This window comes from Heliconius melpomene, chromosome 6 (assembly GCF_056956725.1).
Source record: "Heliconius melpomene rosina isolate 202511_hmr_F chromosome 6, ASM5695672v1, whole genome shotgun sequence".
Taxonomy (NCBI): Eukaryota; Metazoa; Arthropoda; class Insecta; order Lepidoptera; family Nymphalidae; genus Heliconius; species Heliconius melpomene.
Genome location: NC_140394.1, coordinates 2,836,386 through 2,862,249, shown reverse-complemented (window position 1 = coordinate 2,862,249; position 25,864 = coordinate 2,836,386). Strand labels below are relative to the sequence as shown.

Genomic DNA, 25,864 nt, shown 5'->3' with positions numbered 1-25,864 from the left:
ATCTCTAACTACAAAATAATAAGAACTGTTCGCGTGCGTAACAGTAATCCACGCTTTCGACTTGCTAATTATTTTTGGTACCTAATTTTATGAGTTCCATGCTCACGAAAAGTGTACGGAACTATTTAATTTTGGTTAACTTTTTGTTTTGTATAGCACATAAGTATTTGGGGTGCCGATAATAGTGTCTCACTATGATACTTTATTGCACTTTAATAAAAATGAAATAATGTAAAAAAACGTAACGAATCAGTGTACTTGGATGATATTCAGGAAAAAATGTTTTCGGGGACCTTAGCAATGATTTTTATTTTTTTTGTCTATTTGTCTGTGTGTTTGTTCACGCTAATCTCAGAATCGGCGTAACCGATTTAAATGTAAATTTCAATATTGGATTCTGGCAACCTTCCGTTAACATATAAGGTTTTCTTTATTGCAATCGTTTCATAAATAACCACGGCTTCTACATACCTCTTTCGCCTCGTACTCTGTCATTCACCACTTCATACATGCCCTCCGGGGGATCCTCGTGCTTTTTACGTGAGCCTTCTCCAGTATCTTCGATATTATGTTTTCGAGGGTCAACCGAGGTCTCCCCCTACCTCTAACTTATCTTAATTTAAAATGTTTAGTTTAAATTACTTCGATTCTTACTTTCGTTATTCGATTTTTTTTGTTATTTTTCAATTTTATATGTACACATAAATTATTTATTATATATGTTATAAGTCTTAAGGCAGAAAAAATCAATATAAAATTTATGTAAGAAAGCAAAAATATAATCTATATATATAAAAGGACTTGTCCTCACTGACTGAGGTAAGACGCACGCACAGCCGTAACCGGTGTGCGTAGAAACGTGAAAGTTGGACAGATGTTTACTTTCGTAATCTGGACATCCACTAAGAAGGTATTTAGAAAAACTCTAAAGGGGTGAAATAGAGGTTGAAAGTTTGTATAGAATTTTATTTAAATCGGCACTAATTACTATAAAATTTGAAATTCAGACTCTTAAAAGTATTTAATTGATCACATGTTTTATGGTTTTCTAGAATTCTGTCCCTAAGGGTGCAAATAAGGGGTCGAAAGTTTGTATGGAAAAATCTTTAAATCGCCACCGATTTTTATAAAATTTGAAATTTAGACTCTTAAAAATATTTCATTGAACATGTGTTTCATGGCTTATTAGAATTAACCCCTAAGTAAGCAAGCGAAGGTGCGCGCGTCCGCTAGTTATAAATAAAACATAAAATGTATTGAAACATTGTTTTAATTTATTAAGCATTTATAGTTAACATTTATATTGTGATCGTCTCTTTTATTTAATACCAAGGTCTCACCCTTGATTGAAAGTAACAGAATTATGATTACCGTTTCCGTTAGTAATATTATAGGTATTACCCCCTTGCACAGTGGTCACTGGCTGTAAACAAAATTAATTATTTTAAATAAATGTGTTTCAGACGTGGCGGTTGTGGGTTCGATGTCCACTCGATAAAATGAAATATTTAATATAATCATTTCGTTTGGTGTCAAGGAATAGCACCGCATTAAGTTCCATCACTCAACACGCAATACTTCCAGAATTTGGCGAAAAGTGGGCAACGGAGTGTCTTAACACTAGCCCCTCTGCCTACTCTGCTGTGTGTGGGATACAACATGAAGCTTTCAATGTTAAATAAATTAATTAATTATGACCTATGAATATATTTTTTAGCTTATTGTTTAGATATGTAGTAATATATACGAGGTGTGTTCAAAAAGTAAGGTGACTTTGTATTTTTAAGAAAAAATATTTATTTATTTATCAATATTTATGTTGTCCCCTTCAAAGTAATCCCCCTCAGATACAATACACTTATGCCAACGGTACGGTATAGCCTTGAGCTCTTCCAGCGATGCAGTCTTTATCTCTTCAATCGTTGCAAATCTCCGTCCTTTCATAGGTCTCTTTAGTTTTGGGAACAAGAAAAAGTCACATGGGGCCAAATCCGGTGAATATGGTGGCTGAGGCATGATTGTGGTGTTGTTTTTGGCCAAAAAATCTCTCACCAGCAAAGATGAGTGAGCAGGGGCATTTTAGCAATTTCGGAACAAACTTCGCTGACACACGTCTCAGGCCCAAAACGTTAGAAAAAATTTCATGGCACGAGCCAAGCGATATACCAACATCCTCAGCAACTTCTCTGATAGTGATTCGACGATTTTCCAGAACAATTTTCTTCACTGCTTGAATGTTTTCATCAGTTGTTGACGTACTTGGGCGTCCAGAGCGAGGCTCGTCATTGGCATCTTCCCGGCCATCTTGGAAGAGTTTGTACCACTTGTAAACATTTTTTTTACTCAGAACAGTTTCACCGTATGCCACTGTCAACATTTTAAGTGTTTCGGAGCACTTTATTTTATTTTTTACACAAAATTTGATGCAAATCCTTTGATCCATATTTTTCGATAGCAAGAAATGGCCGAGCACACAAAACACTTATAACCTTTACGCCTCTCCCAACCAAACAAAAAATGCTATACACTTGAAACTTGGTACAGATGTTCGGGAAGAGTGTACCAACATAACAAAATAAAAAAATCGATAATCGAAAGTACGTTGCCCGCCAAATTTGAAAAGTCACCTTACTTTTTGAACACACCTCGTAGGTATGTCGTAGGCCGAACGTTGAACTGGCCACATCTCTATTACTATATTAATATTCAAGGATAATTATGTATTTGTATAATATGGTGAAGAAATGGTGCTTACGTAATATACGGGGATGTATTGTGGCATACATAAATGCGGATAGAAGAGACAGTGGAGATGCCGTTTTTGTCTAGGATTAACCTAAAACAGACGAAGATTTCATGTAAATAAATTATTATGACGTTATTTATCGTGTAGTATCGTTAAATAATAATTTAACACTTTTTAAAATTATTTCTTTTTCCTCATAGTAGGGCAGCCAAAGACAACAAACAGTACTAAGGCACTTCGTTGTTACGGTCTTGACGAGTATTTGAGACAGTGCCTCCTGAGTGAGCGGATAAATAAAAATAAATGAAATATGACTAATTATACAGAATTCGGCGAAAAGTGGGGAATGGAGTGTCCTAACACTATGTTTCATCTGCTCTGATATGTGTGGGATCCCTGAGTGGGGATCGAACCGACAAGTATCGCTGTTAACGCGATACTTGTCGATCAGAGCCGACGCAGTCCCACTACGCCATGACAGACTCGAGCATTATTATTTCTTGTTTAACAGCATCAGAATATTTAGTTTTATTAGTGCTTAAACTTACAATTAACCATAACTGTAAATTTAAGATTTATTTTAAGGAATATTACATGTAAACTAAAATCTGAATTACTAAGTGAAAAACGATACCTCCTGAGAAGCACATCCTCCTGGCTGTGAGTTACACTCGACATCTGGTTCGCTGAAAGAAATCACTTTTATAAGCGATTTGTACTCTATACCTAGGAAGACCTACTTGAGCAACAAGCTACAAAGATCATTATTAATAATTATTATTAAATTCATGAAAGCGTACAATATTCTAATAAAATGTTTTTAATTTTTATACGGAAACAGGTGTGTGTAAGAAAGATCTAAAACAACAGAAACATTTAGTAAAAATTTAATTATTTTATTTTGGTGTCTAATTTTAGTAATTTAAAAAACACATGAACAATGAATGGACATGAAAATATATAAAAAATGTATACCTTAATGGTTTTAATTCCACCACAGACACAGCGTAGATAACAATTAAGAATAATATAAAAGTTCTCGACATCTTCTGTCTCTTCTAATATCCTACGATTCAGTATTTACGAGTATATTAACAACAAACTGTCAGACGCTAGCGACCTTCACTCCTGGCACAATCAATGTTACATTGATCTTATTGGTGTGAGAATAAGATTTTATAACAAATCTAACCAGGATTCTGGAAAACCAATTGGTTGTGGGGTTTTCATCCTTAGCCAATTTCCGATAAATGAAATAAATCTGTCACAATATTATGATAAAGTATATTTATATTAATAGACAAATGCACGACTATTGGAGTGATAGACTGACCCTTACTGATAAGCGCATAACCCAATCCAATTTGACCTGGCATCATAAAATTTTGCATAAAGGGTTTTCTGTAAAGTTAGAGAGCACTGAGAAAGGAATTTAAAAAAAAATACTCTTAATAGAGGTTGAACGTTTTATGAAATGTCGATCGCTTAAAAAAACCATTTGTAATTTGAAACTTATATGTTTGTTTATTGATTCCTAGAGGCTAACAATATATCGCGGTCGGCCTGGCACTGTGGCACGGACTCTAACTGAAATCACGACGGCTGTGGGTTCGATTCCCACTCGGAGGATGAATTATTTATTTAATATTTTCATTTCTTGGTTTCGCTCTGATAACTAGATAAATTGAGTAGCAGGTATCAGTTCCGCCAAGAAACAAAATAAAGATAATAAGGTCTTTGATTTTGATGATTACATATTTTAAATTTATTATATTAAACAAGATTAATTGCGTTCATTATTATTAACAATCGGGACCCATTTTATGGAGTTCCTTATAATAAATTAATTCTTAAAAGAATTATAGGAGATTTGCTGTAAATGTGAATACTCAATAAGGTCAGTCGTGGCGCAGGGACACAAGTGTGTGACTGTAAACGCAACTGAAATTTTTAATTAAATTTATATTTTCATTTCTACACTCTGGTGTAAGCAATACTTCCGAATTGCCTTTAGGGTGCCTCCAGAATTAAGTGAGGAACAGGTCCCCTAGACAAGTCGCATTTCTAACTTTCCGTACGATTTCAAAATGTATAGAGAGGAAGAAAAGTCAACGAATGAATAGAAAAACCCTAGCCAAGTCACACATGAGTACAATGTCATCGAAGCGATCGCTACTATATCACCATAAATTATAGAGCACCGCGTAATTTCAGTGTCAATGGACAATTGTTAGTCAAGTGGCACTTTTTGACATTTACGCGCGATTAATAACGATTCTATCGTTTCTAACGTTCAACTATCGATCGCGGGATAGTAGCAGAAAGCTACAATAACATCGCGGTTCTTTAGTCAAATGTGAGAAATCTTCTGATTTTAATTTTGAAATGTGCATATTGTGAAATTAAATCCATCAAATCGATACTCGGAAGCAAAATTGTTTATCGTGATTCATTATAATGAGTTACGAGAACTAAGTAAAATGAAATGAGGTTGTGGCCACAGGATCAGGTGATTTTTGGTCTAGTTTGTCTTATCAGCGTGTTATTTGTTGGCATAGAAGTAAAACAAGAGTGAGTAAGAATTTATTCATGTAACTATATCTTAAATTTAATTATGATATTTTTAATAACCTCTTACTGTGTTAGATGCCAAAAATTGGTTTGCTATGTGTAATAGGGTGCAGTGATTATACTCCCATAGCTGGATGGTACGCGTGAAACCAAAAACAGAAGAACATCTATTTTACTATCTAATTGCAAATGAAATGTGCAAATGGTAAGTACTTAAATATATGAAGTGTTGTTAATATTTGGCTTTTACTTTTACTATTGATTGTAACAGGATCAAATAAAGCAATCTCATGGATATGTTCTTATTTTTTTCCACTAGTCTATTTATTAAGCTGCTGTTTATTTGTATTTACATTATACTTTTTACACTTACATATTTTACTTACATATGTTAGTTTAGTCAGTAGTATACTCATTTTTTGGGATTTTACTTAATGTAGTAAGTAAAAAGAAAAACAGTAAATAGAATATGTTGTTAGATATGTCATTCTCTTTTGTCTTAAATAAAAAGACAACTAACACTACACAGGTTACAACAATGTGGAATTACTACAAAAAATAATAAATAATAAATTATTTAAAACAAAACTATTTTTTATCTTTAATCTTTGGTTTTAAGAGATTAAAAATAATTTTAAAAAGAATCATTTTCATAAACTCTTCTAAATTTCTCTTCCCATTTCCATGAACTCTATGAGAGAAGCAAACTGTTCCTGGCTTCAATTCCGTCCTCGGCCTCGACTCTATCCTAAAATTATATTACGTATTTTTAATGATATATATTGCTGTTGGTAAACAATTTGTATTATATTGTAACTTATATATTGTAACTTAATAAAGAACTTTTTAACACCGCATAAATGTAAACATTTAGTTGTGACAGTTGACACTTGAAATCCTTCAATTGACGTAACAAATCGATAATTATAGATAACAAAAGCCGAGTGTCTTTTACTCTCACGTAGAACAAGTAAGACACTAAAATGTGACATTGGCTACTAAATTATCGTTTTCGACAATTGGTGTTGCCAAATCGTACAGACAGTTAGAAATGCGACTTGTCTAGGGGCCCTGGTTGTCTTAGCACTAGGTTCCCTCTGACTACTCTACTGTGCGCGGGATACTGCGTGAAGCCGATTAATATATCTTCGAATGAAGTGATGAAATATAATAAATAATACAACTTTAATATATATTATACTTAACGGAAACAACTTTATAAAACAAGCTTTATAATATCCATCCATCACAAGATGAATTTCCTGCTTGGCTTTTGAATGCTACTCGCTAAATATTATAGACCAAACTTTTTTATATTAATATATAAGAAATTAAATTATATAAGAAAACTTTCTTATATTAAGATATATATATTAAGTTTCAATAGTAAAAACTAAATAGAACTAAAATTAGTTTGGACTTCCATCTGCTAGGCTTTGACTGTCAGTTTTTAGGGTTCCGTAGCCGAAGGGCGAAAAACGAAACCCTTATAAATTCGTCATGTCAGTCTGTGTGTTCGTTCGTATTTCACAACCACTTTAGTACTATATCCAGCTATTTTTAAAATTAACTTTTTATATGAATGAATTAATTATATTATATTTAATTTGTGTGAAATACAAAATATAAGTATACATCCTAAATATTTGTAACAAGCTACGAGTGTACGACGGAAAACTATGAGTGTAAACTACTTATGTGTATAAATATCCTTCTCGATAAATTAGTGGAATTCTTATAATTTATTATCTAGCATTATTTAATATTATTGGATTTCTTGTGAGCATAACACAATGTTATATTGAAAGACATCTGAATTATTGAAAATAAAAGACGGGCTTTATTCGACTCAGTAGGGATCGAACCCACAACCATCACGCCACCACGGACTCAAGCATTATTATTTTTAGTTTTGCAGCATTAGCATTTTTGGTTTGCTAGTGCTGAAATCATTGATAGTTCTGTTACTATGTTATACCTGCCTGCGTTATACTGGAAATTTAAAATCGTTAATATAAGGAATATGATTAACTATATTTACAAAAACTAAATGGAAAAACGATACCTCCTGTCCCTTAGGTGCACATCCTCCTGGCTGTGAGTTGCATTCGCCATCTGCTTCACTGAAAGAAAACACTTTCGTAAGCGCGTGTTTGAAGATAATATTTAAGCAATAAATAAGCTGATAAGATAATTATTAAACTAAACATTAATAAATTAACTATTCGTTGTCCCAATAAAACATGTACACTTATTTTAATAATATTTTAGTAGTTATATCAGTAAATTATTAATAAAAAAAATCAACAACTAATGTAAATTTGACAAAACTTTAATTGTTTCTTTTTTTATAATTTAAAAGTTCAGATAAACATAAATAAAAAAAAATACCTTAATGGTTTTAATTCCACCACAGACACGGCGAAGATAACAATTAAGAATAATGACAAGAACAATTAATAAATAATAAAAGAACAATTAATAAACAGCTTTCGACATTTTCTATGTTTTTTTTTATGTAATATTTTTTAATGAGTAACGATCCTTACAGTGCGCACACTCTACTCTCACCTCACTCACTCTACTAAAGTAATGAACTTATTGAAAAGAAAACTAGATTTTATAACAAAACTGTTGGGGCTACTCCGAAGCATATCGGGAATGGATTTTTTTATCTATTTCTCATTTCCAGTAAATGAAATAAGTCACTTGTTATATAAAGTCGTTATAATCTGTTAACCCGCCCGGGGTTTCGCCCGCTTAAATTAAACGACAACTTACTTAACGCACTAAATTATGTGCGTTCTTAAATAAATGCTTATAGTGCTAACACTCGGGGTTATCGTAATATTTACAAGGAAATTTATTTGTTTTGGAAAACTAAGAACCTATATGTATGTATATACCTATGTTTATATAAAATGTGTTTCTATACGTATCTATCACTATCTAAAATCGGTATTTATTTTTTAATCTTAATCGGTATTTTTAATTTAATTAAATTTTAATCGGTATTTGTTTTATAACATTATTTACTTTCCACTTTATTTACATCAAAGTAAAGATAATTGAAAAATAATAAATTTAATTATTGATACATATATCTATTTACTATGTAAAATACGTTATTTTTGGAGTCGGTACATGTGTATTTATTAGTTAACTCTTAAATGTTATTTTTTTATTTATTTAAATTTATATTTGCAGAATGTAGTATAAATGCATGCATTTCTTCGCTCTGGTGTCGAGGCAAAGAGCGGCGTTGAGTTTCGCCACTCAACATGCAATGCCCCCAAATTTCGACGGAAAGTGTTAACACTAGGTTCCCTCTGCCTTCCCTGCTGTGTGCGGGATACAGCGTGTACCTGATTTAATTTAATTTTTATTTGAACTCGTGTAAGTATTCCAAGCGGGCAAAGCCGCTAGTCGCGCATAAGTGATAATAACGAATTTAAAATAATACTGGGAATCGATAAAATATAAGTGTCATAAATAAGTATCGGAAACTCCACGCTCATATCTATATACCTATTGTTGTGATAATTAATATATTTACATTATATTTTATATACATCGTGGCGCAGTGGCAAAGCGTTTGATTAAAGGCGCGACAGTTGTGGATTCTGTTCCCGCTCTGGGCAATTAATTATTATCAATTCCTTACTCTGTTAAGAAATAGAGCAGCGTAACACTCTGTGTGTTTTGAATTCGGGCGGAAAGTGGAAATTGGAGAACAAAGTGTCTTGACACTAAGTTTTCTCTACCTAAATAAACTAAGCTCAAATTTACATGAGTGCATACACCTGCAAATTTATTATTTTAATGTATATTTAAATACCTATTATATAACGAATATGTGACGAACAAACATAAGACAGAAAGACATATTATATTTGTAATGTTTTTTTTCTATGAAATAAGTATAAATTGTTATTTTTTGAATTCTTATCTGTTTATATTGTAAATTGTCACTTAGTGCCAAATTTCCTGAATATAGGTTCCATAGCTAAATGAAATGCTCGTATGTTTTGATTGCGTTGACTTAGAAGCCTGATGTTTCTGTGCTTTGCTGCCATGAGCCCGTAGACCTGAATAATGATATAAATTTTTGCATGATACCACCTGATCTTGATATTAATTGTCTTGACAGATGGACATAATACAGTGATCCTATAAGAGTTGAGGTTTTTTTTTGAAATACAGAACTTTTGAAATACTACAACAAATACTTTAATTTCACTTATATGTATAACTATGCCAGCCAGGCCAGCCGTGGCGTAGAGGCACAAAGTGTGATTGTAAAATCGACTGGTTGTGGGTTCGATCCCCACTCGGGGAAATGAAATATTTATTTGCATTTATAAATAAGACATTGAACTTACCTATATATATAAAAGGACTTGTCCTCACTGACTGAGGTAAGACGCACGCACAGCCGTAACCGCTGTGCGTAGAAACGTTAAATTTGGACAAAAGTTTACTTTCGTAATCTGGACATCCATTAAGAAGGGATTTTGAAAAATTTTAACCCTAAAGGGGTGAAATAGGGGTTCAAAGTTTGTATGGAAAAAAAATTAAATCGGCACCGATTTTTATAAAATTTGAAATTTAGATATTTAAAAGTATTTAATTGAACATGTGTTTCATCGTTTTCTAGAATTCTTCCTCTAGGGGTGCAAATAAGGGGTTGGAAGTTCGTATGGAAAAATCTTTAAATTGCCACTGATTTTTATAAAATTTGAAATTGAGACTCTTAAAAATATTTCATTGAACACGTGTTTCATGGTTTATTAAAATTCACCCCTAAGCAGTTCGCAGGCGAAGCTGCGCGCGTCCGCTAGTCATAAATAATTGTAGAAAGTGATTAATTTTATTTATGTACAGTGATATATGGACGTGAAGGCTATTCCTGTCTGGTTTTCCAGAAGCCCAAGACTTTGTTATAAAATGTCATTCTCATATCAATAAGTTCATTACATTAGTGAGGATCACTAACGTTTGAGGGCTCTTTGCATTTATATAGATTCTATATCATAGAATACTAGAAACCACAGAAAATGTCGAAAGCTATTATATTATTCTTCATTGTTGTCTTCGCCGTGTACGTGGTGGAATTAAAACCATTAAGGTATTTTTAAAATTTTTTGACTTTGAATTTTATTTTTAAATGGTTGTAAAAAACAAAACAAAAAGGAATAATAACTTTGTCAAATATATAAAAAAATTTAGATTTTCCAATAAAAAGTTATTTTGTGAAACACTCGTTGCACCTATTTTATTTAAGATATTATATATTTAATTTATTTTTTATTATCTTAACATTTATTATTGAAAGTTATTTAGCAGCTTGTTGCTTATATTTCTTAATTTGAATTAAAAAACGCGCTTATAAAGATGTTTTCTTTCAGCGATGCAGATGTTGACTGTAGCAGACAACCAGGAGGATGTGATCCTAAGGAGGTATCGTATTCACATTTAGTTGTTTAGTTTACATATAAATATAGTAATATTTCTTATAGGGAATTCTAGGCCATCGTTGCACATGGGCAAGTGTTACGTGAAAATACAGTTAATATTTGTAATGTAGGTAAATCTCGATTTCCACTAGGAGAAAAGAAATATTTATATTTTCATCTCCTTGCTCTGGTAACGAGGCAACGTGCGGCGTCGAGTTCTGCCACTCAACACACAATGCTTCAAGTATTCGGCTGAAATTTTAAAACGGGAGATAAAAAAACAACATAATAAAATATGTCGGCGTAATCATTTATTTACAACAATTTTTTTTTGTTTCAGATGAATCCTAGACCAAAACGGCATCTCCACTGTCTCTTCTTTCCTCATTTGTGTATGCCACAATATGTCCCTGTATATTATGTAAGTTGACCATTATCTTTAAAGTTATATGAAATAGAATTAATTATATATGTGGTGGGCTGGTCGTTGCAACGACTTAATTATGATATGGATTTTTCTGGTCATATCGTAGTGTACCCAAAATGGAGTCGGGTGGATTAACGAATCATGAAGCTTTTACATTTTCTGCCAAAAGTGGCTCTGTCTTCCCGCGCTAAATTTAAATTAATTTTGGTAAAATATTATCAAATCTTTGAATATTAACGTTGCACAGACTGAGCTACATGTCCCCGTTTCATAGTGTAGCTAGTTTAACGATCACTCTATGACATACTTTTTTTAAGATTAAATTATAATATTACAAATTTATATTTTGTTTAGACTTCAAATACAAATACATTGAAATATACATTTATAATATTCGTTATATATTTGCTTACCTAAAAAAAATCTGCTTCACGCTGTATCCCGCATACAGCAGGGTAGGCAGAGAGAACCTAGTGTTAAGATATTCATAGTGACGTCATAACTAAATAATTTCTTTAATAGTTTTTATTTTTTTTGCAGCCTCAGCAGTACTCAGTGCAAGGAGGTAACACCTATAATATCGTAAACGGACACGGTGATCATAATTCAGTTGTTGTTAGCGGTTGAGATATTGATAATAAATATTACGAGCATTAAAATGATATATGTTTTATTTACATTTTTTTATAAACTTAACTATTATTTGCTTAGAGACTTAAATTTAGACTATATACAAAATAAATAATATGTACTATAAAATTAAAAAATCAGTCGAAAATTGAAAATTTCGACAACAATTGTTCCTATGAAAATTAATTTTAGAAGAAAACACTGATCAAATTCATCCTCAAGAGACTTTAAAAAAAATTCATGATATTTAGAATTTAACCACATTAAAACAATTTATTTAAAACGTTATTTTAAGAAATCAAAGAGTATTAAAAACTTTTATACACAAATGATTTTGAAATTTATTTTTTTATAAGATTGTTCCTGGTGGTCGAATAAGCCCCAGTCTTTACAATTTCAATAATTAAGATTTTCTTTCAATGTGGTATTGTGTTGCTCAGAAGAAATTCAATATTACCGATTAATTAATGATAAATAATAATAAAAATTTTACCAATTTACCGAAACTCATGTACCTACGTCCTATAAGTGAAGTTCATGCAAAATTTGAGACTCCTATTTCCGCATTTGTAGTAACGAAGTTTCATACAAACTTTCAATCCCAAAAACAACCCCTTAGAAGTCGAATATTGCAAATTCCCGTCTTAGCGAGCACCTACGTCCTATTTGTCCTATGCAAAATTTGAGATACAGAGCACATGTAGTTTCTGAGATTTCGTGATGAGTGAGTGACCTTTCGATTTTATACATATAGATAACATATAATTTGAACCCTATAAAGGCACGATCTTTTAAGATTGAATTTCTTATAAAGGCAAAATATGTGTAGGGTCGACGACATTGAGATGCAAAGGGAGCTTCGAACCTAATTATAGTATTATAACACTGTTAATGATAATGTGTTCCATCTTTTGTAAACTTTATATAATAGATAAACAGATAAACTGCTCCATTATTTTTACATATACACTGCTTCAAGGATTTCATATGCTTCAGGCGTCTTTCACAATGATGGCCAAAGCCTGTAACTCTCTTTATTCTAAGTCATGACTCAAGCTCTGAGGCACTTGATAAAACAGTATCATCTTACGATTATCTTAAAATATCTCGTGGTACTTCTTAAAATAGTATTCCTGTCACTTTTGCACTTAATTTTCCTAAAATGGTTTATCGAATACAAAGGTTGTCGTAAAAAGTTTTCAAAATCTCTGGCAAATAGATGGCCCATATTCAGATTATTTGTATATCTGACTAGTAGACTAATTACGACTAGAGATGTAGTCTTCGCAAACTATTTTTTATACCGAAATAAAAAAAATGTGCAAACATTTTATACAATTTTGAATGAAGATAGTAGTGGCGCAGGGGCACAATTTGTAACTGTAAATGAAAGGAAACTAAATATTTATTTAAATTTATATTTCCATTTCTTCGCTCTGTTGGTGAAGTAAAGCGTGGCGTTGAGCTCCGCCACTCAACACGCAATGCCTTCAGAATTTGGTGGAAATTAGGGAATTGGTTATCTTAGCACTAGGTTCCCTCCGCCTATTCTGCTGTGTGCGGGATACAGCGTGAAGCAATTTTTTCTTTTTTAATGATGTCTAACGAAAATACCTATGTAAAAGTTTTATTAGCAAAATTTCATGATTCTAGCTTCCGCAGTATGGGTGGGTCAGTCAATCATTATATATTTTTTCAGCTTTGCAATGTATCCCCATGTGGCAGGGTAAGCAGAGTGACCCTAGTTAAGACACTCTGCTTTAACTTTCCGCCGAATTTTGGTGGTTTTGCATGTTGAATGGCTGAACTCAATGTCGCACTTTGCCTCGATACCAAAGCGAAGAAATGAAAAATTAAATTCAAATTCAAAATATTCTTTATTCAAATAAACTATTACAAGCACTTTTGAAAGTTCTGCTGAGAAGAGCCAGCAAAAAACTCAACAATTGCTCTTTCCAAAGTCAATGGTATTTTTTACTATTACATTAGCTGGCAGCTATCCTGCCTGACATTCAATAGACATTAATTCCATACATGTCATCCTCCAAATATTCTTGTACAGTGTAATAAGCTTTACTTGTTAGAATTTTTTCTACAAATACTTTAAATTTTGGAAGTGGCAAACTTAGAATACACTGCGGAATTTTATTATACACGTAGGTATAAATATCTCATTTCGTCGAGTGGGATTCGAATCCACAACCTGTCGTGCTTACAGTCACGCGCTTGTGCCCCTGCGCTACGACCTGCCTTTATAAATATAACATTATTTATAGATATTGATAAAGTATTGATAACGGTGATTTATTTATTTGATGACTTATTTTTATTTATTTATGTACAATGATAATATGGACATGGAACGACATTCCTGTCTGGTTTTCCAGAAACCCGATTGGATTTATTATAAAATCCCATTCTCATTTCAATAAGCTCATTACGTTACTGTAAGTCTCCGAACTGTGAGGATCACCAACACCGTAGTAAACTAGAAACCACAGAAAATGTCGAAAGCTATTATTATATTATTCTTTATTGTCATCTTCGCCGTGTACATGGTGGAATTAAAAGCTTTGAGGTATTTTTTTTATTTTTTATGCCTGACTTTTTTAAATGATTAAAAAAACACAATAAAAAGGAATAATTATTTTGTCAAATGCATGTACTTTTTGATTTTTCTTACCAATAATTTTCACTGATCAATATAATGTTCTTCTTACAACTTCTTTATATAAGATATTCTATATTTAATTTATTAATAATTAATTTAATATTTATTATTAAAAGTTTTTAGCACTTCAAATGTAATCTTCTAATAAAAAAGGCACTTATAAAAATGTTTTCTTTCAGCGATGCAGATGTCGAATGCACAAAGCCAGGTGGATGTGATCCTGAGGAGGTACTGTTATTCCATTTAGTAATTTAGTTTACGTGTAAATATAGTTAGCAACATTCCTTAATATCCTAGAAATATTTATTATTTTTTATTAATATAAATATTTATTAAATTCCTCGCTCTGGTAACGTGGCAAAATGTGGCGTTCAGTTCCGCCACTCAACTCTAAAATGCAACTCAATAAAATATGTCGGCGTAATAATAAAATATTTTTCATTTACAAGCATATTTTTTGTTTTAGATTAATCCCAGACCAAAACGGCATCTCCACTGTCTCTTTTTTCCACATTTATGTATTCCACAATATGTTCCCGTATATTATGTAAGTACTTACATTTGTTTTTTATTATTAAGAAATGTACATAAATTGTACGGGATATTACAGATATAAATGTAGTTCAAGCGGGTGAAGCCGCAAACGGGTCGCTTGTTATCTATAAATTAAAATTAAAGTAATTAAAAATATTAAAATTAAAGAAACAATTTAAAAAATGTAAACTAGTAAATTAATTAATTAATTAATTGAATTTAATTAATTTTTTCTTTTGTTTACAGCCTGCAGTAAGCACAATGCAAGGAGGTAATACCTATAATATTTTAAACGGAAACGGTACTCATAATACAGTTTATATAAGCTCAGGTTGAGACATTGACAATAGTTGACACTCTTGTTAAATGAATTTTAATTATGCATTAAAACAATATTAAAATACATTTCATGTTTTATTTACATTTTTATATAAACTTAAGTTTTTTCTGTCTCGAGACTTACAATATGAGATATTTGTTTGTGGGCATAAGAGTATGTGATCCTGGATCCTCGAGCCGCCACTTATACACTTATACCCTGACCCTGACCGCTGACGGACTGGATATCCGTAAGAGTGGTTTCCTTCCTTCCTCCTCCCCCTTTTCCTTACGTTCTCTCCTTTCCTATATCTATCCTATCTTCATCTTTTACCTACCCTATTTCTCCCAATAATAATAAAGATTTAATTTTAAAATAGCTCATTATTCTATACAAAATTTAAATACATAGTTTCTAAGAAGAAATAATAGAATTACTTACCTAATGAATAAATAATTTTACCGCCAGATAATATTTATAATTAACAATAATATTTTAATATAAATTATTACAATAAACGATAACTAATTATTTGGCGCAAACAACTTAATAAAACAATCTTTGTATAGCATCCATCCATCATGTTAAATAGTGAGGAGAAAATTATATTTTAAAATTTAGGGTTCCAAAGTTAAATAGTAGAACTAAATAGAACTAAAATTAGTTTGGTCTTCCATCTACTTGCTTGTGGCTGTCAGTTTTTACCACTTTCGTTTCAGAAAATCACTTTTAGTAGTCAGTACTTAGTTTGTTTTTAAATAGTTAAAATTTTAGAGTCTTGTGAAGTTTAGGCAAAGGAGACTTCTGTAAAAATCAATTTTTACTAACTTTTTATTATGTTATTATTTTATTTACTTACTTAGCTTTTTATTATAATAAAATAATATAAGTGATAACGTCGTCGACCCCGCGGACCTCTAAAGGTGAATCGTTATCTTTCTCCTGTCTCCATCATTGGTGGGTAGGGGAGACAAAAAATATATACACAGTACTAATACTGTGAAAGTAACGAGATATCCATGATAAAACTGGTGCACATATTTCAACCTTAGCTGGCCACACCGATGTTGCGCACGAGGCATTACATCTCTTGGGCTCATCCAGTTGGAGTAAAGTCAGCGTCCGTTGGAACTGTGTCCATATTCCTTTGAACTTGAAACCCTTGAGTAAGTGACAAATACGATTATTCATTATGAAATGATTATTAAATTATCTTTAAAAGTTGACATAAAAGGAAGCAGAGCCATCTGTAACAATTCAATGACACTACTGAGAATAAATAAACGAAAACTTTTTAGTTTCGTTTAGTTTAAGCACTCTTATAATAGATGGCAAAACAATTTGAAATACTTTTAAATTAAAGCTATAGGTGTCGTTACTTATATATCCTATATCTTATAAAACAAAGTCGCTTTTCGTGTCTGTCTGAACTTTCTAACTCTTCTTCTTCTAAACCACCCAACGGATTTTAATGCGGTTTTCACCTTTAGGTCGAGTATTTCTCAGGGAAGGTTTATATATAGTTTATTATTTGTACATTCTTATGTAAATTAACATAAATACGATAAATGTGCATAAAGTCCTACCCGTTGAGACACTTTCGCGCATGCGCTGTTTTAATGGTAAGTACTACATGAAAATAATGTACTGGAGTATTGCTCCTCTTAATAAGATCTAAAAAAAAGTCCGCGAGAGCATATTCATATTTTTTAAGAATAACGTGTATTGATCATATTTCTGTCTAAAAATTGTAATTTCAATATATTTTTTATTGTGAGGGATATTTTTTCATAATGGTATTAATCCTTATCCTTTAAAATACTTTATTAATTTTCTACGTTAAACGAAGATAAAATTTGCACTATTTCGAAATTGCGAATAGTTTTAGAGAAAAACGCATTTAATTGTTGACACATCCCGCCGTTTACACATCAGCTGTATCGAGTCAAGTTTCACTTATCCCTTACTCTCAGCATATAAATAAGTATATTAGTTACGGTGGCCATTTAATGTAGATCAAAACTGTCTTTTACTGTTTTTCATCTTAATAAGTACTTTAGAAGTTGTTACAATATCAAAAAATCCTTGCTGCGAAACGGCTCGCCACTCGCCATGCAATACAAGCGCGTCCGCCGCGGCCGCCTGCCTTACACGCATCGGTGGTTCAGTGGTAGAATGCTCGCCTGCCACGCGGGCGGCCCGGGTTCGATTCCCGGTCGATGCATTCTATTTAATTTTCCTCACAGGCAGCCACGTAGTGCTTACTTTTCATCAGGGACAGAATACCCTCTTCAGCATTAACCACAAGCTCGAAAAAAATCTCCGCCTGCCTCTATAGCAACGAAGATTTAGATGCGTTTGCACGTATTGGACAATTGGAGTTGAATGTATTATTTCAGCGCGATATATTTGGTTTCATATTTTTTGTAGTAGTTATTAGTAGGTAGGTTTTTGTTTATAATTTCTTCCGTTTAAAAATAGTCATTTAACTATCTAAAATTAGTCATTTAAATATATTTTAATAAGTACTTGAAAAGATTAGTAGCACAGATTTAAAATTACGGTACCTACTAAAAAATCCTTGCTGTGTAAAACAATTGGAAAATCCTTATTGAAACTACGAAAATGCGGGTTGCATTAGGGTTTAATTAATTTTCACATTATCTTAAGTGCTTTGCAAACATACATTATATGAATAATCCAGTAGTAAAAGCGGGCGAAGCCGCAAGAGGGTCGCTAGTATTGGAATAAAGGCTTTATCAATTTCATCTGCGCATCATCGCATCTGTCTTTTTTTACTTTCTTACTATGCAGACTTTATATACCTGAGTTTTAAATTTTTGTTTGTACCTATAATACCTTAATAACTTCTATACAAACAAAAAAAAATAGAAGAAAATACTTAGCTTTTGCTTACCTTAATAATGAAGCCAGTCGTGCGCAGGGGCAGTGTGTGACTGTAAACACAGTAGGCACAGAGAACTTAGTGTTAAAACATTCCGTTCTCCATTTTCAACTGGATTCTGGAGGCTGGATTCTTCATGTTGAGTGAAGAGCAAAGAAATGAAAATATTAAATGTTTCATTTCCTCGAGTGGGAACCGAACCAGCAACTTGTTGTGTTTACAGACACACCCCTACGCCCCGACTGGCCTCTGTGTATATTTTACGCACAAAATGACTTAATAAGACGTGGGCGCCAAACTTGTGTTTTTTGACATGTGCCTATAGTGCTAATCGATGCACGTGTCTTACGTTTTTTTTAAAATCACATGCAAACATAAATTAATATCCATATTATTATTACATTTTCTGAAATTGTATTCTGCAAATCTGGAACCGAGTGTTAAGATCTTTTAATTGCCACTTTCCTCCGAATTCTGGAGGCGTGTGGAGTGGCGGAACTTAACGCCGCTGAAAATATTAAATATTTAATTCCTCCTGGAACTGAACTTTCCTCTCCGGGAACTGAACTTACTTTTATGCCCCTGCACAATAACGTGACGTCCGCAATCTTTTTTTTAAATAAAATAATTTCCATAGAAATATAAAAAGTGTTAAATTTAATAATAAAAAATAATTAAATGTACAGACATGTTTCCATTACGATTTTCTTATATGTATAGACATAAATACTCGATTCATTAGTATGTACGTGTCAGTTTTTCACTTTATATGTATGGCCATAATTTTCATTTAATTAACACCATTTACCCTTTCGCTGTTGCTATTTGAAACATATAATTGGTGTTGTGAAATATATATGTAATTATATAGAGTGCCTATCTCCAAAATAAAGAATGTAGAGAGAAGGGAGAGCGATTGACTGTAAGCGTGGAGGGTGTAGATTCGATTCCCCGTTGGAAGAATAAATTATTTTGGAAAGTGGAGAACGGAGTAACTTGATACTGGTTTCTGTTTGTTTAGCGTAGTACATGCGAGTAATTGAAAAGACATAGAGAAGTTGATTATAGACTATATTGTTTTTTAATTTTATTTAATTCATTTATTAACGTGACAGATTTTGGGTTCGGAACTCAGAATCTGTTCTTTAACTAGTTAACTTTGCAACAGAAACAATAACTGTTGCTTTAAATATTTTTAAAGCGCTTTTATACAAACATACATATATAATTCAAAGATGATCGTTTCCAATATTTCAACTAGAGTCAATTCTCTTTTCGAAGTATTTAATATTTTCATTTCCTCTCTTTGGTAACTAAGAAAAACTCAGCGTTGAGTAATAAATACCTCGAGAATTCGGTGGAAAAAGAGGAACGGAAGTTTCTTATTGGGTACACTAGGTTCCCAGGTTCCTTCTGCCTCCTCTGCTATACAACTATGTGCGGGATACGTGAAGCTAAAAATATACATAGTACAAACTCACACAGAAACGTCATAATTATCACTTTAACTAAATATACATATATTTTTAGCACAGACTGACGTTTTATTAGAAAATTGATAATTTAAATAAACTTATTTCTTAGTGTAAATATACATTACGTTTCTAATGAAATATGTGAGAATATTTATATTACCGTTAATTCATGTTAAATTAAAATCATTAATAGTACTTAAACATTATAATTATCAAATTGTTAATGGATTTTATGTTCATCTTATCTAGTATATAGAGAAAAACACATTTTTTAATCGCTAATGATAAATCAATATACATATTTAATTAAGCATTTATACATTAAAAAGACAGAAATGGGGACGTCGCGGCGCAGGGGAATAAGCGTGGGACTGTAAACGCGAAGGTTGTGGGTTCGATTCCATTAGGGGAAAGAAATATTTCGTTCTAGTATGTGATATGTAACGAAGCAAAGCGCGTTCAATAAATACGTGAGAAATGAAAGTCACCTAATGGGGAATTGAGTAGCAATATGTTCCTAGGTTTCCAATAGCTACCTTTATTATTTTAATATACGCATTCTGTTGAATAAAGTGCGGCAATGAGTTTTACAACTCAATACTTAATGTAATGAATCCAATCCATAAGCGGAAAACGGAGAGTATTGACACTAGGTACCCTTAACCTACCGTACTATGAGCGTGAAGCTGAAAAAACGGAAAATGGTACAAGCAAACACCATAATGATAAGTGATTCTTATATCACAGGTTATAACTATATAATGCTATTAATTCCAAGGCGAAGTACTATCTGGCCATCTAATTGATAAACCATTATTATTTATCGTATTTACAATGCTTTTAAGGTTTTGTATTATTTATGTCGCGTGTGATTAGGAAGACATTGACTTTGACACCTTAGGCTGTGTTTGTCGAAACTTTTTACGTAATTAAATGTTCGGAGAGGACACGAGGAGGTCAAGGCCTCCTGTAGTCAAGGAGGTATTCGAATTATTCTAGTTAATACCAGCTTTAATGTTTACTCTTTTAAACAAATATACATGAAGTAACTGCCAGCCATTAAATGCCGGTATGTAATCTGACGACCAGGTTGTAAGAGTAGGTATGTATTTATTTGTTATGTTAATTTTCTTTAAATGAAAAACAAATACCTGTGTGAGAATAACGGCAATTACTAATTGTAATTTATTAACAGGTAGCAGCTAAGGAAACCTAGAGTAAAAACACTCCGTATCCCAATTTTTGTCTATTTTCCAAGATACACCTGTTGAGTGGATCAACTCAGCCCCACGCTTAGTCCTGTTACTGTAGCGAGACAATGAAAATAGTTCATTTCCCAATGGGAATCGAACTCAAAATCGCATTCGATCAATAACCTCCTTATCGTTGGATTTTTGTATAAGAGTGCAATATTGTGTATGTTAACACATTCTCTATCGTTAACATACTAGTAAATTTACTTCTATATTTCTCACTTTAAGCTTATTTATCTCTCTACGACGCGACGTCAGAGGCGTAAATAATTTTCCTTTACTTGTATGAAAACTCATAAAATACAATGTCTTTAAAACATTATTTTGTAAAGGTCATAAAATGTTATACCATTGTTCTGGAACTGAAAGGAATTTATGAACAAAAAAGAAATAATACTTATTTTTCATTGTTCTACGCATTCACATTTGCCTACTATTCTAGAAAATATAACATCCACATAAATCAAAGGAACGTTAAATGAAGAAACCTGTAGAAAATATGCACATAGTAACAATTGTTTTAAACTTTATTTAAATAAACTTTAATATTCCGTAGTGCCTGCAACATCAAGTAAGTATATGTGCGACCGCTGACGTCCATTTCAATACAATAGGTTGTATATATTGACTTAAAACACCATTCGTAACAACTTGTTTTTGTTTTGTCAGAAAATACATATATTTTATTTATTATATATGTAAAGTGAATAGTGCCAAGTTGAATGTAAAAGTTCATTTTTGTTTTTTTTTTCGTCTATATTAAATAAATATTTCATGGTATATATTTATTTTATTTTATGCTTCTCGCTGTCAGAATGCCTGGTGAGGTATCGCGTGTTGAGTGGTGGAACTCAACGCCGCTCTTTGTTTCGACACCAGAGCGAAGAAATGAAAATATTAAATATTTAATTTCGTCGAGTGGGAATCGAACTCATAACCTGTCGCGTTTATGGTGGCTTGTGCTCCTACGTCACGACCGGCCTCAATACTAATTTAAAAGTTAATACTAACTATAAACTGTTAACTTTTGAATACAAGTGCTTTTGGAAGTACAGGACATAAAATATAAAATAAAATAAACTGTCTAATTTCAACTTTAGGCATTTGAAATGGGCATTTTAAGGTTTTAACTTTTAAGTTCTTAGTTTTGTTAGTGTAATATTGTCCAAAAAAATTTACATTTTAATTATAAATTTACTCCAAGTAAGAATCGTATTCGTTACCATTGCATGATCGCTCAGTCACTTGTTTTCTATAGGTACGTTTATAATTTAATTATCTATCTTCATAATAAAAATAATAAATATTTAATATTTTCTATTTTATTGCGTATTTTCTACTTAACTATTAGATTTTATATGTTTATTAATGACTCCAACTAAATTATTATAATCATAAAAATAAAAATGATTGTAAATTTAACTAAGGAGTTAGTTATTTTACATTTAACAAAAAACCTTAATAAATAATAAGAAATGCATAGGTAATGTGTAGGTCTAAGCTTTGTGTATAATGATACTTTAAAAATAAAAATATATTTATGAGGGCATCCTAAATAAAAACTATTTTATAATACAAATTTTGTATTGGTTATTAAAATTTTATGTGACAATTATAACTAATAACAATGAATAAAAAATAAATTAATATGTAAATGTTTATTATTATAATATAAATTATCTAAATAACAACATACTTCACGCTAAGCTAATACTAGAAGGTCATTCACAAACAGCACATTGTTTTCTTGGAAAAAACTATCAGACCTTCAATCGGTTCAAAGTTCATATACGCAACTGGTTTAGTTCTAAAGCTCCTTGTAAAACCAAGGAATATTCTCTACAATGTTCCGAACGCATCACTCTGGCTCGAATAATTAATCAGTCAAGTCACTCTGTCTAAATAGTGATAAAATACTGTTACAAATTTTTATGCTATTGCAAATGGCCTAAACGTAGACGGTTCCAATTCGGAAGCCCGATGATTTTGGTTTTGCGAACAAATTTGAGGCAGTTTTGAATATGCTTATGAGTGGCCTGAAGGTCGACGTTTCCGCTTGGTAGAAGGTTTCAGGCTGTTGATACTGATATTGGTACTGATTGTCAAATTGTTTGTAGAATTGGAAATTGAAGCCAGGAGCCTCCACAGTGCTGTCAGGAATGACGTTCGAGATGTATCCGTTGTTATTGACGTTGTCCACCGTTTGGTAGCTCGATGTCGCGCTAAAACTGGCAGCTGAAAGAAAAAAATATAATTAAAATTGTGTAAAAAATATATTATATTTCAGAATTTAACGTAAAACTGATGTAAATAAAAAGTAATGTAGATTGTTTACTATAAAACGCAAAAGAAAATACTTACAACAAAGTCCAGAGTATTTTCTGGAGTCAGCTAGCCCATAGGCGCTGCAAGATGGACTTCCTTTCTCATATGGATTTGATCCGATGACGTTTCCACCAGGGCCGTAATTGCAGACGTACAGTTTGGTGTATCCTCGGGTGTTATCATAGTAGAAAGTATATCCACAACCGACATGAGAAGTTTCTCCCCATACCAGCTAAAATTATAAAAAATATTATTAGTTTATGAGAGTTTAAGTATGCTAAACACAAAATAAATAATATTAATATTCATATTTTTTTTCTTTGTTATCATAGGACTTATGAAAAGCTAAGTAATATACCTGAGAATAATGTCCTGTTCCGTGTCCACCGCTGATCGGCTTGAATCCGTAGATGCGGACCTCATCGAACCAAGCGTTAATTTGTTTCATGAAGTCAGGCTCGGAATCTGCTTGTTCAGATGGTGGGCGAGTGGTCCATGTGGCTGCAAGGTTTTGCCCAACAGGAAAGCGTCCTACGTCACGCTGGGCGGCGCGATCGTGGGCAGTGGTGCATTGGTCAGCCCAACGTTGAGCAGTTGCTGCTAACTCATCATCCCACACCTGGAAAATAATTCATCAAATTAGTGAGTGCATGCAAAGTAAAACTGAAAGGTAAACACGACGCTTGACTACGTGCTTGTAGGACAGTGAACCTTCGCGAGGTCAATGTCACTTATAATGATGGCTATTCCTTCGTTTTTGATTTATTGACATTTCTCTTGTGTGGTATTCGGTTATATATTATGTTTTAAAAATATTTTTATATTCTAAGTATGCTTTTTGAATTTTAACATAAAAAGAAGCGTGCTTTATGGGCAATATAAAAATCGATTATTTTATTTTTAAAATGTCCCGTTAAACCACCGAAATGAATCCCTTGCACTTTCGAATATTTAATATCGTCGTGGACTCATTGACATACTTGGCGAGCAGTGCACGTGGTGATATAAAAAATTTAGCATCGTAATATGCATATTTAATTCAGTTCTAAATACCCAGCATCATGAGAAATGCTAATAAAAATAATATTTTTTATACGGACACGTGTATAAAATCCGAATTAAAGTTGTTCTACAAGAAGCATCAATTTACACATTTTCCAAATAATGTCACTAAATGTGTTAAAAGATTTTATGCCAAATTTGGTGGTCATTATATATTTTTATATATTCCATTAATTATATATTCGAGGTAATAAAATACGTTAAGTAGTTCTATATTATTATAATCTACATACCATTTCCATCATATTAGCCGCTGGAGGTTGACTAGACACTTGTCCCAAAGCCACGGACTGCCGAAGACGATTGTGTGCATCGACTATAGTTTGCTTCTCATATGCTGTCAACCCTCCCGATCCTAAAACAAGAAATAAATAAAAAATTAAAACCTGATCTATTCCATCTATATACTCTAGCTTTGTAAAATGTTATATTCTTATAATGTCTAACAAAATTATGATAAAAAATTCATAATATGCGAATAAATTTATATTTTAAGTATATCTACATGAAATAACGATGATAAAATCTAATAATTTCTCTAGATGATTATTATAATAGTCAACTTGATCTTGGACGTCTAAAATCAAGAGTCAAGGTAGAATTTCAATTCTGTGTATGATTTCATAATCTATAGAACCAATGTGATTTATAAAACCGGTGCGTGTTTCATAGGTGTCTTCGTCGATAAAATTTTACGATCTTGTCCGATACGTGTATGTAAAAGAGCCATCAACTCTGATAATAATTTGCGAGCGGAATCTAGACTGGGTGGCGTCGATATAATTTATATCAGTTCTGAAGAAATACTAAGTATATAAATTGTGTTTTGTGTACAGAGATTTTTTTATAGTTTAAAGTTTTTATTTCTAAGAAACTCAGAAATTAAGGTAATTGTTTTATAATGTTTTTTTTAAATCTCTGCCGTAAATTATATTAGAAAATTAAATATACTATTTAAAATTTAAATCTGAATCCAGATAATGTCATAGAAATTAAGTAAATAAAGAAAAATATATTTGTACTTACTCAGCATCTGCTTGCCAACTCCGCAACCCTCTGTTGCTACGAGGAGACCTCCCAAAACAAACACTAGGGTAATCATTGTTAATATTTTTTTCACAACACTTTTTAACTGAAATTGAAAACACGATTTATGTTTGAGATTCGTAACAAAAGTTCCCACTTATATTTACGAAACGTCAAATATCAAATTCGCCGGTGGTCCGCTGCACTGCGTGCCGCGCGCTCTCCGGTCTATAGCAATCTGTGTGCCTTAATGGCCGGCACGCGCTTAAATACAGATCGTGGAGTTGCCATGGAGACGGCCCGACGCCACCACCCGCCGCTTCAGATCGTTGCCACCGTTACACTGCGACGAACCCCTAACAAATTTGACTGACTAATATTATTTTAACCAGAAAACATTCTGGTTATCAAATTTTAGACCTCAACGAAAATTCTGCTGAAGACTGCACGTACTATTCACAGGT

At 32.3% G+C, this 25,864-nt stretch overlaps 1 protein-coding gene and 3 long non-coding RNA genes across 6 annotated transcripts; 2 read left to right on the top strand and 2 right to left on the bottom strand.

The window, feature by feature from the left end:
* Window positions 1-1,263: 1,263 nt before the first annotated feature.
* LOC146538078 (uncharacterized) lies at window positions 1,264-3,964 on the bottom strand. The gene is made up of 4 exons (XR_014878033.1): window positions 3,722-3,964; window positions 3,381-3,432; window positions 2,756-2,836; window positions 1,264-1,423 (listed from the first exon to the last, which is right to left on the bottom strand). It is a non-coding gene; the product is annotated as an uncharacterized LOC146538078 (long non-coding RNA).
* Window positions 3,965-5,043: 1,079 nt separating this feature from the next.
* Window positions 5,044-11,882, top strand: LOC146538077 (uncharacterized). Of its 3 annotated transcripts, XR_014878071.1 has the most exons (5): window positions 5,044-5,317; window positions 5,424-5,522; window positions 10,726-10,777; window positions 11,114-11,194; window positions 11,741-11,882. It is a non-coding gene; the product is annotated as an uncharacterized LOC146538077 (long non-coding RNA). The 3 variants fall into 3 exon arrangements; XR_014878070.1 differs by having other exon boundaries at window positions 5,044-5,522; XR_014878069.1 differs by lacking the exons at window positions 5,044-5,317; window positions 5,424-5,522 and adding an exon at window positions 10,160-10,445.
* A 1,843-nt stretch (window positions 11,883-13,725) lies between these two features.
* Window positions 13,726-15,438, top strand: LOC146538076 (uncharacterized). Its single transcript, XR_014878091.1, has 4 exons — window positions 13,726-14,408; window positions 14,681-14,729; window positions 14,968-15,048; window positions 15,282-15,438. It is a non-coding gene; the product is annotated as an uncharacterized LOC146538076 (long non-coding RNA).
* A 7,192-nt stretch (window positions 15,439-22,630) lies between these two features.
* On the bottom strand, window positions 22,631-25,653 carry LOC146538075 (venom allergen 5-like). Its single transcript, XM_085187175.1, has 5 exons — window positions 25,401-25,653; window positions 24,608-24,729; window positions 23,671-23,931; window positions 23,349-23,544; window positions 22,631-23,222 (listed from the first exon to the last, which is right to left on the bottom strand). The coding sequence occupies exons 1-5, from the start codon at window positions 25,474-25,476 to the stop codon at window positions 22,936-22,938; spliced, it is 942 nt and encodes a 313-aa protein (XP_085043301.1). The 5' UTR covers window positions 25,477-25,653; the 3' UTR covers window positions 22,631-22,935.
* Window positions 25,654-25,864: the final 211 nt, after the last annotated feature.